At 34.2% G+C, this 16,794-nt stretch overlaps 1 protein-coding gene across 1 annotated transcript in view; it reads left to right on the top strand.

The window, feature by feature from the left end:
* The first annotated feature begins 10,083 nt into the window (after window positions 1-10,083).
* The window catches only part of LOC122859876, a 45,323-nt gene continuing 38,612 nt past the window's right edge, over window positions 10,084-16,794 (top strand). Inside the window, exons 1-3 of the mRNA XM_044163559.1 lie at window positions 10,084-11,286; window positions 11,500-13,206; window positions 13,717-14,078. Of these exons, the coding sequence (XP_044019494.1) occupies window positions 10,084-11,286; window positions 11,500-13,206; window positions 13,717-14,078 (3,272 nt within the window). The remainder of the gene's footprint in view (window positions 11,287-11,499; window positions 13,207-13,716; window positions 14,079-16,794) is intronic.

The following is a 16,794-nucleotide window of genomic DNA, read 5'->3' as shown; positions in this document are numbered from 1 at the left end:
TATCTTTCATAAGTAAAGAATTAACAAAAAAAAAAATTTATTTGTATGTAAATTATAATTATCTATAGATATTGTGCGAGAATTCGGCATTTCGAATGTTCTTTGACAGTAAATTCTAGGAGGCCTCGAAAGCCTAAATAGAATTTTTTTTCTAATTTAGAGGGCGTTCTCGAAACTTTATCCCTTATGAAAGAATATTGACAGGCCGTAAACGTCTGAATATATTTTTGTTTTATTGTAAAGGGCGTTTTCGAAGCCTTACTTTTAAAAACAAACTTTGGAAGGCCTCGAAAGACTAGATTTTTTTTTTTTTTATTGTAGCGGGCGTTTTTGAAACTTTATATCTAGATAAAGAATATTGGCAGGCTTAGAACTTCAGAACATATCTTTTTACTAGTGTATAGGTCGTTCTTAAACCTTAATCTCTGAAAATCTGAAATTGGCAGGCTAAAAGCGTGTCGATCATTGTTTTGTGAAATTGTAGGGGACACTTTTAGGATTTTGATCATTGCAATTGGATATTGAAAGGCCTATAACGTCTAAATATATTTTTTTTCTATTGTATAGGGAGTACTTGAAGCTTTATTCCTTGGAATCAAATTTTAAGATGCCTCGAAAACCTCAATATATATTTTTTTTTCTGATGTAGAGGGCGTTCTTAAAGCTTAATTTCTGGGTAAAGAACTTTCAAAGGCCTCAAATGCCTGAATATGTTTTTTTTTTATTGTTGAGAGCGTTCTTAAACGTTAATCTCTAAAAATTTGATATTGGCAGGCTGCAAAGGTCTCAATTTGAACGAATTTCAGAAGGCCTCAAAATCCTTAATATGTAATTTTCTCTATTGTAGAGAGCGTTTTTAAAGCTTCATTCCTAATAAAAGAATCTTGACAGGCCGAGATCGTCTGAATATATTTTTGCTTTATCGAATATTGACTATATTATTGCTTTATTGGACATTCTTAAAGCTTTATTTGTTCAAAAAAAATTGTGGAGAGCCTTGAACGTATGAATATATTATTTTATTATTGTAATGGGCGTTCTCAAAGCTTTATTCTTTGAGAAAGACAGACGATATCATGTCTTTAATACAAAAAAATTATTCATCAAAAATTCTTTTTATATGTAAATTATAATTATCTACAGATATTGTGCGACAATTTTGCGTTTTGAATACGTTTTACCAAAAAAAAAAAAAAATTCATATGTTGAAAAGTTTAATGGAAAAAAAATTATCGAGTCATGAGTTCGAATCCTACTTCGTACCTTTTTTTTCCTCATTACAAACTGTCAAACCGATATATTTAGATGTAAAAAATCTAAGGAATGTACTAGAATAAACAAGATTCGTTGAAGGTCAAAAATATGAAATAAGACAACTTGTATAATCTTTGAGAACAAAGAAACTACAAGTAATACAGTAAACGAGACCCTGTGAGGAAAAAAAAAAATAAAAAATTTGTATACGATTTTTTTATTATCATATCATATTTATTTATTTATCAAGTATACGAGTAAATAAGGTACGAATCTTAAGAAAAAAATCCTTTTTTTTCAATAGATGAACTTTTGTTGTTTTATCAGAGAAACGATATTGTATCGTTATTTTGAAAAAAATATACAAAAAAAAAATTTATTCATATGTAAATTATAATTATCTAAAGATATTGTGCGAAAATTTTGCATTTCAAATGCGTTCTACGAAAGCAAAAAAAAAAAATTAAAATCATTAGTATGTTTACAAGTACAAAGAAAAAAAATTTTTGACGTACGGCGATTATACGGAAAAAGTATAGCATATTAATAGTGTTAAAACAAAAATCTTACTTACTATATAATACAACTGTTGATCTCTAATTGAATGTCAAATTACTTTTAAATTGAATAGTTTTATTTTGGTTTTTAAATTTATTTCTCTCTCAATACAGGATACGTTCAATTGAAGTACGGCAGAAATAAATCAATATTTAATATCTTGGTAAGCAGTTTTCTTGGATTTAAAATTAAACATTTATTTATCCTGAGTAAAAATAAAGAACGGGAGCATAACACACCGAAAAAAAAAAATTCAAATATCTATTGTTCCGAAAAATAGCTTTGTTGGTTTTTAAATGGATTTCTTATTTTAAGTACGGCATACGTACGGATAAGGTACGGCACATGTGTGGATAGAGTACGGCGTACATACAGATAGAGATGTATAGAGTAAGTCCAGATAAAATACGGCAGGCTATGAATTTTTTTCATTACCCAAGTGAAAAAAATATATTTATTGGAAATATGAAATATATTTATTTTATATTTAGAAAAAATTCAGAAAAAATATGAATTAAATTTAAAATATATACAGTTTTGGACATACTAAAATTAAATTTAGAAAAAATTAAGAAAAGATTTAGAAAAAATATAGACTAAATTTAAAATATATACAGTTTTGAACATACGAAAATTAAATTTAAAAAAAATTTACAAAAAACAAAAAAAAAAAAAGTCAAGTTCCCCGAGGTGCACCCCAAGTGTTCCGTAGGATTTTTCATTTTTTTTCTTGCTGTTTACAAAAATATTGTAAAAAAACAGTTTGTGACACTACATATAGTTAAATGAAAAAAAAAATAAACGACCGAAAAATTTGAAAAAAATATCGTAGAGTCTACAGACGGAGCGTCGTCGATTAAAACATTGCCGGAATTGATCGGTCAATATTTGGAATTGCGCCATGTCCAAAAATGGGCATATTGAATCTAATAAGGCCCAAAAAGTAAAAAAAAATATCATATCTGTTTTTGGAAAAAAAAAAAACCTAAATTTGTTTTAACATCGACTAACTCGGTTCAGCGGTTCAAAAAAAATCGCGAAAAAACAATTTGTGACACTACATATCGTTGAATAAAAGAAAAAATAAACGACCGAAAAATTAAAAAAAAATATCGTAAAGTCAACAGATGAAGCGTCGTCACTTAAAACATTGCCGGAATTGATCGGTCAATATTTGGAATTGGGCCATGTCAAAAAATGGGCATATTAAATTTAATGAGGCCCAAAAAGTAAAAAAAAATATCATATCTGTTTTTGGAAAAAAAAAAAAACCTAAATTTGTTTTAACATCGACTAACTCGGTTCAGCGGTTCAAAAAAAATCGCGAAAAAACAATTTGTGACACTACATATCGTTGAATAAAAAAAAAAATAAACGACCGAAAAATTAAAAAAAAATATCATAAAGTCAACAGATGAAGCGTCGTCACTTAAAACATTGCCGGAATTGATCGGTTAATATTTGGAATTGGGCCATGTCCAAAGATGGGCATATTAAATCTAATAAAGCCCAAAAAGTAAAAAAAAATATCATATCTGTTTTTGGAAAAAAAAAAAAACCTAAATTTGTTATAACATCGACTAATTCGGTTCAGCGGTTCAAAAAATATTGTAAAGAAACAGTTTGTGACACTACATATCGTTGAATAAAAAAAAAAATAAACGACCGAAAAATTTGAAAAAAATATCGTAGAGTCTACAGATGAAGCGTCGTTGATTAAAACATTGCCGAAATTGATCGGTCAATATTTGGAATTGGGCAATGTCCAAAAATGAGCATATTAAATCTAATAAGGCCCAAAAAGTGAAAAAAAATATCATGTCTGTTTTTGGAAAAAAAAAAAAACCTAAATTTGTTTTAACATCGACTAATTCGGTTGAACGGTTCAAAAAATATCGCGAAAAACCAATTTGTGACACTACATATCGTTGAATAAAAAAAAAAATAAACGACCGAAAAATTAAAAAAAAATATCGTAGAGTCAACAGATGAAGCGTCGTCGATTAAAACATTACCGGAATTGATCCGTCAATATTTGGAATTGGGCCATGTCCAAAAATGGGCATATTAAATCCAATAAGGCCCCAAAATTGGAAATAAATATGACCATTGCTTTTGGCTAAAAAAAATAAAGAAAATGAGCATCTCACAAGCCAATTCGATTCAGGACTTCTCGTTTTATCTTAAAATAACAAAAAGTCACAGAAAAGCGAAAACATAAGTGTCCTACGGAACACTAATTAAGAAAAAATTTAGAAAAGTTATGAAGCGTCGTCGATTAAAACATTACCGGAATTGATCCGTCAATATTTGGAATTGGGCCATGTCCAAAAATGGGCATATTAAATCCAATAAGGCCCCAAAATTGGAAATAAATATGACCATTGCTTTTGGCTAAAAAAAATAAAGAAAATGAGCATCTCACAAGCCAATTCGATTCAGGACTTCTCGTTTTATCTTAAAATAACAAAAAGTCACAGAAAAGCGAAAACATAAGTGTCCTACGGAACACTAATTAAGAAAAAATTTAGAAAAAGTTTAATTTTAGTATGTCCAAACATGAACATATTCTAAATTTGATTTATATTTGTTCTAAATCTTTTCTAAATTTTTTCTAAATTTACTTTTAGTATGTCCAAAACTGTATATCCATTAAATTTAATTTATATTTCCATTAAATATAAATTAAATATATTTTTTCCACTTGGGTATCTACAAATGCGGCAATTTTCATGGTAATTGCCATTTTCAATGAGAAGAAAAAAAAAATAAAATAAATAAATATCTATTTTTCTGCAAAGCAACTTTTTCCGCTTATAAATTCATTCTTTCTAAGTACAGCATACGTACAGATAAGGTACGGAATATGTATGGATAGAGCACGGTGTACATACGGATAAAGTACGGCAGATGTATAGGGTACGTCCAGATCAAATTGTGTGCAGATATTATGCGAAACCATTTTGTAAATCACTATTTTACATCTAATATTTTTCTAATATTTGATATTTCGATAAACAGAATTCTTGGTTTTAATATTAAACGTTTATTGAAGTGAAACTTCTTTAGAATGGGTAGTTAAAAAAAAAAACAAAAGATGGATGCAACGAAAGTAACGCAATGAAGGTAGTCAATTATAATTAATTTATTAATTTATTTATATAAATATCTTTTGTTTTTTCCTATTTACTGTTCATTTCCTTGACTACGATAGATTGAATTATCTGATTGAACATCAGACAAATATACAGGTAAGCTATACTTCTCTTTTAATGTAAACTATTTCAATTGAAACATTATAGATTCAATTAAAAATAATTATTCATCACAATTAATGAGAGATAATTTGAAATCATCAAAAAAAAATTAATCAATAAGTTAAATATGATGAGAAAACAATGTACACAAACACAAGAATATACTGGACCATTTTCATCACCAATATCATTAGCAATACCAAAAAAACTAAATGCTTTACATCAAAAATATCGTGCATTAGAAAAATACATCAGCTGGTTATTGTCTATCAGATCCATATTGATCGCCAAGATTACGTGAATTGATTGAAAAACTTATGGGTTCATTTCGTGATCTGAGTTTACCACTTCTTGAGCTACAAAAAGTTATATTAACAATACCTAGTAGTATACCAATATCAGTTAAAAAAAATACGTAAATTGTTCACGCGAGCTCCTCTAATGTGTGTCGTCACAGAGATGACCAGTAACCACTGCGCATCTCTGTTATTCCCTGTCCAATCAGCGCACACTAGAGAAACTCTCATGTCGTCACAACAACGCTCGGCTTACACCGTACGTTGTCGTAACTATTCGAGTCTCTCGTTCATCATCGAGGATCTCCGGCCAACTTCGAGTTCAACATCAAGCAAGTCTCCAAGCAGCGTTCTGGAGTCACTTGCGTTTTGGTTATTCTACATTACACACCACATTATTTTTCATCCAATTTATACCTGGTGATACACACCAAGTATAATTAATTTTGAGTTATTTTCACGTTGGGCCAAAGGTATACAACCTTTTGCAGAGTATATTTATTGAGTAATATCACCCTTTTCGTATATGTTTTTCCCTATTAAATACACGCTATTATTTAACCACAAGTTCATCATTTCCTGTCACATTTATTTCATCCCTTTATACAGTCCACATCCTGGCGCAAACATTTGGTCCTTCTCGAGCAAAATTAAATTCAATGTGTTCCCAAAATGGTGATATAAAACAAGTGAAAATTGAGTGTGTAATTTTTGAGTTATTGTGAGTGTAAATCGGAGCATCACGAGGTAAAATTTAAGAGTGTTGAGTGACCTCATGGGGAATGAAAAAAAAAAAAAGCACATCACCACGAGGTGGTGATGAAATGATATCTTATCTTGTTGCTAAAAAAAGGAACAAGTATCCAGGGTGGATAGATATCATTTTTTATAATCGAGAGATTTTTTTTCATTCTCCACGCGACAACTTCCGGTGTGGTTTTAGCTTAGCGAGACCGCATGGTCAAAACTTGAGAAAAAAAAAAATATTAATCATGCTGCTTGGAAAAAAAAAAAAAAAAGAGAGAGTGTGAGAGAATGAGAGAGAGGGAAAAGTATAGTTATTTTTTTTTCTTCCACACGGTCGTTTTGTCTAGTCTTTTTCGAGGTTAAACGTGATGCTCACGATGTGTGTTAAAAATGCAACCCATGTCATCCAGTTAAATATCCAACATCCAACTATTTTTGTCATTTGTTCTGTGTGATCCTGAATGATAAGAGTATGAGTGGTTGGGATGTAGTAATATATTGGTCAAAAATTAAGGGTTACTGTAAAATAATGTATAGTAACAAATGAGTAATTTTTTTTCAATATATTTAAGGTTATGGCGCAGCAAGATCCAGAAGGTCAACCAGGGTCATCTAAGGACGACACTGGTGACGTGAAATCACCTCTATTGAAGGCAGCTTTGTCGCCGGAGGAACTTCTGGCTAATCAACGGGCAACCGCTATAAGAAACTGCCTCAGTGACGCCTACGTTTCCCAGCAGATCTTGAGTGAGCGTTTGATTCGTATTTACAACTGGGTGATTAATGGCGTCAAGGAGAAGAAGGTCTTCTCAGCCAGTGAGCTGTCGGTCAGAGACTCCGAGACTGACCGAATTTATCAGCAGTACAGCGACGCCCATAAACTGATTCAACAGCAGCTGTTACACCTCCCAAGAGAGCATCGTGAAGCTGAGCAATCTGCCAGGTCTTACTGGTTAAATAACAAATTCCTCACGGTGGAAGAGGGCTATTTTGAGACCTCAGCTCTGCTCAAAGACAAATTGTCTCTCTTAAGACCACCACCCAGTGCCGCAGTAGTTCAAAACATCAATGAACTACCACCACTTGATGTACCAACTTTTGATGGTGATTACACTACGTGGTTAGGCTTCGCGGACATGTTTGATCAGGTCGTAATACAAAGACCTGGTTTATCAGACATTTCCAAATTCAGGCATTTGCTATCGGCACTGGATGAGAGGACTAAGGAGAAGATCAGTGGCATCTCAGTTACTGGTGACAACTTCTCCTTAGCCTGGGAGAAACTAAAGAGAGATTATGGTAATCCAAGGAGGTTGGTAACAGCAGAGTTGTCAAATATGTTTGACCACTTAAAGATGTCAGCACCATGTGCTCAAGAGTTGTCACGAATAATCTCTCGTGTAGACCATTCATCAGCGGCACTACGCAAATTGGGTCGTCCTGTTGATTATTGGGACGACATTATTGTATATAGAGTTAGCAGGTTATTGCACAACTCCTTGGCAGCCTCCTGGGAGAAGAAGATAGCAAACACCACTGAACCTCCATCCTGGTTGGAGTTTCGAAGCTATCTGACTTCTCAGGAAAGAGCCTTGGAGTTGGTGGAGCAGTTAAATACATCTCCGAGTCCACAGAGTTCATTGCGAACTCATCATGGTGCAACAGCATCACCATCAGCTAACACATACTATTGTGAACTATGCAAGAGCAACTCACACAACTTGGTGAGGTGCAAAAATTCATTGACATGTCACCTGTCGCCAGAGATGAATTTGTTAAAACAAAAAGGGCAAAATTCATCTGTTTCAACTGCCTGGGCTCTCATGCAGTTGCACACTGCAAGATATCACAGACGTGCAGGAGATGTCCTGGGCAGAGGCACCACACCATGTTGTGCTACAAGAGCAGGTCCAAGAGGGCCACAGAGCCAACACCATCATCAACATCAAAGCCAACTACAGCTCCAGCACCAACATCGACATCAGCAGCAGCGGAAAAAAAAGTAAAAACAACATAAATATTTGGGTTTTTTTTGCTGTTGTTGATTGAGCCAACAGTTGGCATTGTTATTAGAGCCTCTACTGTCTCGAGATGGTCTCGAGGCAATAGTTCATCGTTTTTTTGTGCCTGAACAAAAAAAGACACAAATCACCAGAGCAACAATGACTTTGTAATTTTGTACAACATTCTCTACACTTGCTATCTTTGATATATTCAGTATTTTTTTTTTTTTTTTTCTTCTAATTAAAATCATTTTTTTATATACACGTAAAATCATGTATTATTATCAAACTTAAAGTCATTACATATGTATATATTTAAAACCATTTTTGATACGTTATTATTATTCTTTTTCTACATAATAAAATTCGAGCCAATAATTTATCAGTTAAATATTTAATTTAACATTGTTTTTTTTTTTTTTTTTTCTACATTATATTTTGCAAAAATATTACTTGTTCATGTGGTCAATATTCATCATTTATTTTTCTTTTTTTTACACATATATTGACACACACTTGATTAAAAAAAACAACAAAACTAAACATGTTGTTGTTTAATAAAAAAAATATAAATTAAATGTACTTGATATTATCACGTTTCCACTTCTCCTTTCATCTCCATCTGCATCAAACTAGACGTAGTTTTTTTTATTGAGTAAATGTATATGCATATATATACATGGGTGCACTGCATTGAGTGCGTATGCATATATATATATGTGTTCATGTGACATTGACTTGTCATGGCATGGACATATATATATATATCATGTGTAGGCCGGGCATGCATGTGTATATGGGTGTATGTTTTGGAATTTTATGATGCTTACAGCTGTTTTATCTCGAGCTGACTGAAGGGGTGTGGTCAATGCTCTTTTCCTTTTCTTCTTTTTTCTTCTTGTCTTGTTGTACATCGGCACAGGGTTATATTTGTTTCATCGGTGCATTCGTGTCATGGAGGAGTACTCGAAGGCCAAGAGTACTGAAATTGTTGTTACATTCTTATGTTTTCATGGTGTACATATATGTTTCAACATTTGCTTGTGTTCCTTTTAATTTCATCGTTGTTAAATTAGGTCAATGGGTTTAAACAGGAAACTACATTTGACAATTTTTCAACAGGGAGAAGATCAAGTACGAGTCCTAGTAGAGAGGCTCACACCTCGGCATCCAGTACTGCTGACAACAGCATTAGTGGACTCTCTTGATCGCTGGGGTAGGGTTGTCACTATCCGAGCATTGCTGGATCAAGGGTCTGAGACGTCACTGGTTACTGAGGAATTAGCAAACCGTCTGGGACTCAACAGATCGTCAGCATGCCTTGCAGTGGTTGGCATTGGCCAAAATTCCATGCAAGCTAGGGGAGAAATTATAATCACGGTGATCTCCAGGGTTTCACCATATCGCCGAGCTGTTTCAGCTTTAATTATGCCAAGGCTCACTGGGTTGTTACCATCGGCAGCCATTAAGAGGCAGCAATTACAAAATTGGCCTCAGATTCAACATCTGAAGCTGGCTGATCCCGAGTTTTATTTGCCAGCGCCAATTGACGCCATCCTTGGTGCTGATGTATACAGCACAGTATTAAAGGAAGGCGTCTTGAGAGATAGAGAAGACCATCCAACAGCTCAGAGTACAGAGCTGGGTTGGGTGTTATCTGGTAACACACCGAGCTTTGGTAGAGATATTTCTCTCATGACATCAAAGCATTACCACCAGGGCATCAAATGTCAGAGAGAAGAAGAGTTGTACCAACTTGTCAAGAAGTTTTGGCTGCAAGAAGAGCAGTTTGAGTCATCAGAGTCATCAGACCTTACAGATGACGTCTGTATGAAATATTTTATTTCAACCTATGAGAGAGATGCACACGGTCGTTTTGTGGTAAGGTACCAGTTTAAAAGGTGTGTAGACAACTTTGGTAACTCGTATGAGTTAGCCTTGAGAATGTTGCACAACCAAGAGAAGAGAATGGCTAAAAATCCAGCTCTTCAACAGGCATATTGTGACTTCATGAATGAGTACGAGTCACAAGGTCACATGGTCAAAGCATCACCTGTTGAAGACCATTCTAGATGCTATTACCTACCACATCATAGTGTCATCAAAGAGTCGAGTACATCAACAAAGTTGAGAGTTGTATTTAACGGTTCACAAAAGACAAATACTGGTGAATCTTTAAACGACAACTTGTACGAGGGTCCCAAGTTATTGAATTCTTTGGTGTCTGTACTCACACAATGGAGAGCATATCAGTATGTTTTTTCGTGTGACATACGACAAATGTTCAGACAGATCATCATCCATCCTGATGATCAAAAGTATCAAAGAATTCTTTGGAGACATACACTCGACTCACCAGTTCAAGAGTACGAATTAACAACCGTAACATATGGTACCAAACCAGCACCATTTTTGGCTTTGGCTACTTTGAAGCAACTTGAACTGGAAGAGGGAGATAGGTTCCCGTTGGTTAAATCAGCTATTTCACAAGGGTCATATATGGATGACATATATGTTGGTGCTGATAATATACAACAAGGGGTTGACAAGGTGGTACAAATACAACAAATGCTTCACTCAGGTGGCTTCGAGCTGAGGAAATGGATAAGTAACTCGAGTGAGTTATTGAGTAAAATTCCAGTAGAATTTCATGAGAAATCATCCACCTCGAGTGATAGTAATCAAGTTTTCAGGACACTTGGTCTCAATTGGGATACAACAGCTGATTGTTTTAGTTATATTCCAATAGTATATAAAGAACCTAAAGCAATCACTAAGAGAGTCGTCTTAGCACAAGTGGCTCAACTATTCGATCCACTTGGTTGGATATCACCAGTCATAGTTAAGGGTAAATTATTTATGCAATCTTTATGGAAGATTCAGCTTGACTGGGATGAGCCAATTCCTGAAAATTTATTGGGTCCATGGAGAGACTTTGTCTCTCAACTGAGTCATCTATCTGAGATAAAAATACCGAGATGGTTGAATCTCACACCAACAGTTTCATCCATTGAGATTCATGGATTTGGTGACGCTTCTGATGCAGCAATTGGGGCTGTAGTGTACTTGGTGTCTATTGATACTCTTGGTGTAGCCAAGAGTAATATAATAGCATCAAAATCGAAGCTAGCACCTATTAAGGCCGAATCCAACAGCTCCAATAAAACTAGAGTAAAAGTTTCGACACCGAGATTGGAGCTGTCAGCCGCAGTGCTGTTGGTGAAATTGGTGAGAGATATTCAACAGAGTTTGGGTTGTCAGTCAGCAAAGATACACTTGTGGACTGACTCATCCATCACTTATTATTGGATCAAAGGCGACGCGAGTCGCTGGAAAACCTTTGTCCATAACAGAGTAGTATTTATAAAAAATACACTCACACAGGCAACCTGGCATCATGTGCCAGGTGAGGATAATCCAGCTGATATCGTATCACGTGGTACATCATCATCACAACTGCATACAGACACGTTGTGGTGGCAGGGTCCAGCCTGGATTATCAAAAGTCAAGATTCATGGCCTGTGTTGAGTAACCCAGAGATAGACATGACTCAGGTTGAAGAAAAGCCATTAATTTGCAATGTGACGTCAACCAGACGTGAAGAATTTTTGGACAACTTCTCGTCATTGGTCAAAGCTGTTACAGCAGCAGCTTTGTGGAGAAGATTTTATCAGAGTTTCTCGTTGAAATACCCTGTAAATAAATCTTCTTGGATTACATCTGAAGAACGTCAGAATGCATTGCTGGGCTTGGTAGTAAATAATCAACGGTTATATTTTCATGAAGAGATTAAACAATTATCAAAGGGTGAAACCTTGTCAAAGTCTAGTTCTTTGATAAAATTGACACCATTCCTTGATAGAGATGGTGCTTTGAGAGTCGGTGGCAGACTGAGTAAATCTCTCATGACAAGTGAAGAAAAATATCCGTTGATACTGCCAAAAGAGTCGAAACTTACTGAGCTGGTATTACATGAGTGTCATGCAAATACTTTGCATGGTGGTGCACAACTTATGTTGGCCACCTTGAGGCAACAATATTGGATTGTTGGAGGACGTTTACCAGTCAGAAGTTTCATTAATAAATGTGTTGTTTGTGTGAGACATCGAGCTGAAGCTGCACAACAGTTAATGGGTCAACTACCAGCATCAAGAGTATTGAAATCAAGGCCATTTCTCCATACAGGAGTTGATTATGCTGGTCCGTTTGAACTGAAAACATGGTCAGGTAAATGCAACAGGTCATACAAGGCCTACCTGGTTGTGTTTGTGTGTATGGCGTCGTCAGCCGTTCATCTCGATTTAGCAACTGACTATACAACTGAGGGTTTTTTAGCAGCATTTAAGCGATTTGTCAGTCGTCGTGGACGATGTGAGAAATTGTTCAGTGACTGTGGCACTAATTTTGTGGGTGCAGATGCGGAGTTAAAACGCATGTTTAAGGCATCCTCAAAAGAAGTAAAAAATCTGGCCAGTCTTCTAGCAAAAGATGGTACAGATTGGAGTTTTATTCCACCTGGATCACCACATTTTGGTGGTAAATGGGAATCAGTTGTAAAGTCAGCTAAACATCACATCAAAAGAGTCATAGGTGATCATAAACTCACCTACGAGCACTTCAGTACCTTTCTGACACAAGTTGAGTGTCTACTCCACTCTAGGCCATTGTGTCCAATGTCTGAGGATCCTGATGACCTCCAGGCATTGACACCTGGTCACTTTCTCATTGGGGAACCACTTAATGCTGTGCCTGAGCCATCAGTGTTGGATGTTCCTGACAATAGACTCAACAAGTGGCGATTGTTGAGGAAGTTTATGGAGTCATTTTGGGACAGGTGGTCGAAGGAGTACTTGCAAAAGTACTTAGTCAGGTCAAAGTGGTTAAAGACATCTCCATGCATTAAAGTGGGTACAATGGCTTTGGTCATTGATGAGAGATTGCCACCCGGTAAATGGGCATTGGCACGAGTAACTGAAGTGTTTCCTGGAGCTGACGGATTAGTCAGGGCAGTCACTGTGAAAACACAAACTGCTGAGTATCAGAGGCCAGTGGCTAAGTTATGTGTTTTGCCAATTGAGGTCGCAGATGAGGTTGACAATTAATTTCACGCGGGAGAATGTTCACGCGAGCTCCTCTAATGTGTGTCGTCACAGAGATGACCAGTAACCACTGCGCATCTCTGTTATTCCCTGTCCAATCAGCGCACACTAGAGAAACTCTCATGTCGTCACAACAACGCTCGGCTTACACCGTACGTTGTCGTAACTATTCGAGTCTCTCGTTCATCATCGAGGATCTCCGGCCAACTTCGAGTTCAACATCAAGCAAGTCTCCAAGCAGCGTTCTGGAGTCACTTGCGTTTTGGTTATTCTACATTACACACCACATTATTTTTCATCCAATTTATACCTGGTGATACACACCAAGTATAATTACTTTTGAGTTATTTTCACGTTGGGCAAAAGGTATACAACCTTTTGCAGAGTATATTTATTGAGTAATATCACCCTTTTGTATATATTTTTCCCTATTAAATAAACGCTATTATTTAACCACAAGTTCATCACTTCCTGTCACATTTATTTCATCCCTTTATACAGTCCACATCCTGGCGCAAACATAAATTATTAACACTTTATGAAAGAAAGTGTTCACAAAATAAAGATGAGCTAATATTACGTAGTATTAGACGTGTTACATTCACTGCATTACAAAAACGTCAATTTCGAAAATTCTTTACATTTCGTCGAAAAAATGGTTTTATTGAGGATAAAATATATCGTCATTTAGAACCAGGCTGTGCATTTCAACCTAAATTAAATCGTATGAAAGCATATGATCTTGAAGCATTACCAACGTCAAATCAAAAAATGCATTTATATCTTGGACAAGCTAGTTTTGATTATTCACATAATAAAGATGCACGTGTATTAGTTGAAGCAATGGATGAATTAGAAAACACGTGAAAATATACGAACACCAATGTATCATTGAGTTGCTGACAATATACTGAATATAGAAAAAAACGATGTCATCTGTTGTACTATCTGGTTTTAGTTATGGTACTGAAAGAAAGGACAACGAGATAAACAATTAATACTGGTAGATTTTCCAACTGCACGTGTACTTTTAAAAGCTGGTTGTTCAGCACTTGAACTTGAAGTACTTTTAAAATTACCAAATAAAGTTATTGATACAAGTATTGATCATTCACCAAGTTGTTACAATTAGAGTGTCCATATGTTTGAAACAACTGTTTCATCCAGAACAGAAGTAGTGTTTGAAATCAATCAAATTTGTCTGGTGTATACATACGTGAACTATTTGTTATGAACCATGATTTATTTTACAGTTATATGATTAGTATTGCTCCTGTTATTGTTTAGTTGTTCTAGCAGTCATTGAAAAACCAAATGGAAAAAAATTAATGTTTTCCATCAAAATTTGTATTATATTTATTTATATTTTTCAGGCTCCAACATGTCACATTATGATTTTAGAAACGATATAAGAGCATTGTTTAACAACGTTGGAAGCTTGATGTATCTGAAAATGATATATGTATAGGGGAAATATCAAGCATTTTCATCCTGATAAAAATCTTGATGATCCTCAAGTGACTGAGAGGACACAATATTCTTCAAATATTCATCAAAGATTATAGCAATATTTCTCAAATGGTAATTTTTTTTTTTTTTAATGACAACAAATTAATAACAAATAATAACAAATTTTATAATATTTTTGATTTTCATTATCAGTTGAAGAACAAAAACAGCAACAACAGCATCAGCAATAACAACAACAACAGCAACGACGACGACGACAATAACATGATTTATATGACCCATTATAGACGATGATTCCGATGTTAACATAATTTATGATACTTTTCATCAACAACGACAAGAACAATAACAACAGCAAAACCATGATTTGTATGATTCTTTCGAGTCTGATGTCGAAATTATTTATCATTCATTTCATTATCATAAACAACAACAATAAAAACAATGACAATTTAATATTAGAATTAATTCAAATTATTAGTTTTTTGTGGTTATTCTCCATTTAATATTATATTTCCAAGTTATGTTAATGAAAAAACAGGTTGTGTTCAATTAAAAAAAAAAAAATTGGTCTATTACTATAATTGTGTTTTATTAATATAAATATTTATAAAAGAATATTATGCTGTTTCATTTATAATGTATTAATTAAACTTTTTTCCAGATATTTTTCGAAATGTTTTTACGTCAATAGTTTGATTGAAGTTAATAAAAAAATTCTAATTTTTTTTAGCCGATTGTTTTTTTATTTACCCTGGTTACGATGCAAAAATCGAAATAGTTTTCCAGATATTTTTTGAGATTCATAATTAATAAAGAATGAATAAACGAATTAGTTGACTCGAAAGGAATTAAGGAAACCAAAAAAGATTGCTAGTTTAAAATATAATAATGCAACAAGGAATTCTTCAATCACTGTCTGTTGAAATTACTGAAGAAGCTTCACTTCCCTGTGCGTACAATAACACACACACAATTTTTTTTTTTCAATTGTCTACAGATATTATGCGGAATTTTTTTGTAAAATCTAATATTTTGATAAGCAGAATTCTTGGTTTTGAAATTTAACGTTTATTTTTTTTAAGTTTCAGTTTTTTCATGCGTACTGATAAAGTACCACATACCTACGGAATAATTACGGCAGCATAATACACTGGAAGAAAATCAAATATCTATTGTTCCGATGAATGGTTGTTAGTTTTTAAATGGATATCTTTTAAGTACGGCATACGTACGGATAAAAATGTATGGAGTTCGTCCAGATAAAATATGGCAGACCGGAAATTTTCTAATGAGCTACACAAGCGGCAACTTTCATAGAAGTTGAAATTTTGAATGAGAAAAAAATTACAATAAATAAATCAATATCTATAGTTCTGGAAAGTAGCTTTTTTAGCTTATAAATTCATTCTTTCTAAGTACGGAATACGTTCAAGTACGGAATATGTTTAGGTGCGGAATCCGGTTATGTACGAAATACGGATAAACAAAGTATGGCATAAGTACGGATTAAGTACGGCATACGTACGGATAAGGTACGGAATAAGTATGGATAAAGTAAGGTATACATACGGATAAAGTACGGCAGATGTATAGAGTACGTCCAGATCAAATACAGCAGGCTATGCTTTTTTTAATTGTCTACAGATATTATGAGAAATCATTTTGTAAATCGCTATTTTACATCTAATATTTTTCTAATATCTAATATTTCGATACGGAATAAGTTTAAACAAAGTATGGCGTACGAAGTAAATACGGCAAACGTAGGGATAAAGTACGGCAGCATAATACATTACAGAAAAAGATCTGGTAATGTTTGTTGGGACGTGTGGCCCGCGTTAGCCGTTGAAAATTAAAATTTTCAATACTCCGGCTAGGGCCATGGGTGTCTTAATTCCTCGGATATAATGAAATTATGGTTTTTTACAAAATTTTACGGTTTATTAATAATAACATTATTCAAAAGAAAATTTTCATGTTTATTGTTTTTTTTTCTCAAAAAATATTGGAGATAGCAAAAAAAAACCCACAAGGCAGGCGATAAAGTTTTCTGAGACGCAAAATATGAGCCTAATACGAAGTCTTGATTCTAATTTTTGGTCAAGT

This window comes from Aphidius gifuensis, linkage group LG6 (genome assembly GCF_014905175.1).
Source record: "Aphidius gifuensis isolate YNYX2018 linkage group LG6, ASM1490517v1, whole genome shotgun sequence".
Lineage (NCBI taxonomy): Eukaryota > Metazoa > Arthropoda > Insecta > Hymenoptera > Braconidae > Aphidius > Aphidius gifuensis.
Note: the sequence above shows the minus strand (reverse complement) of the source record. Positions and strands in the feature narration are given on the sequence as shown.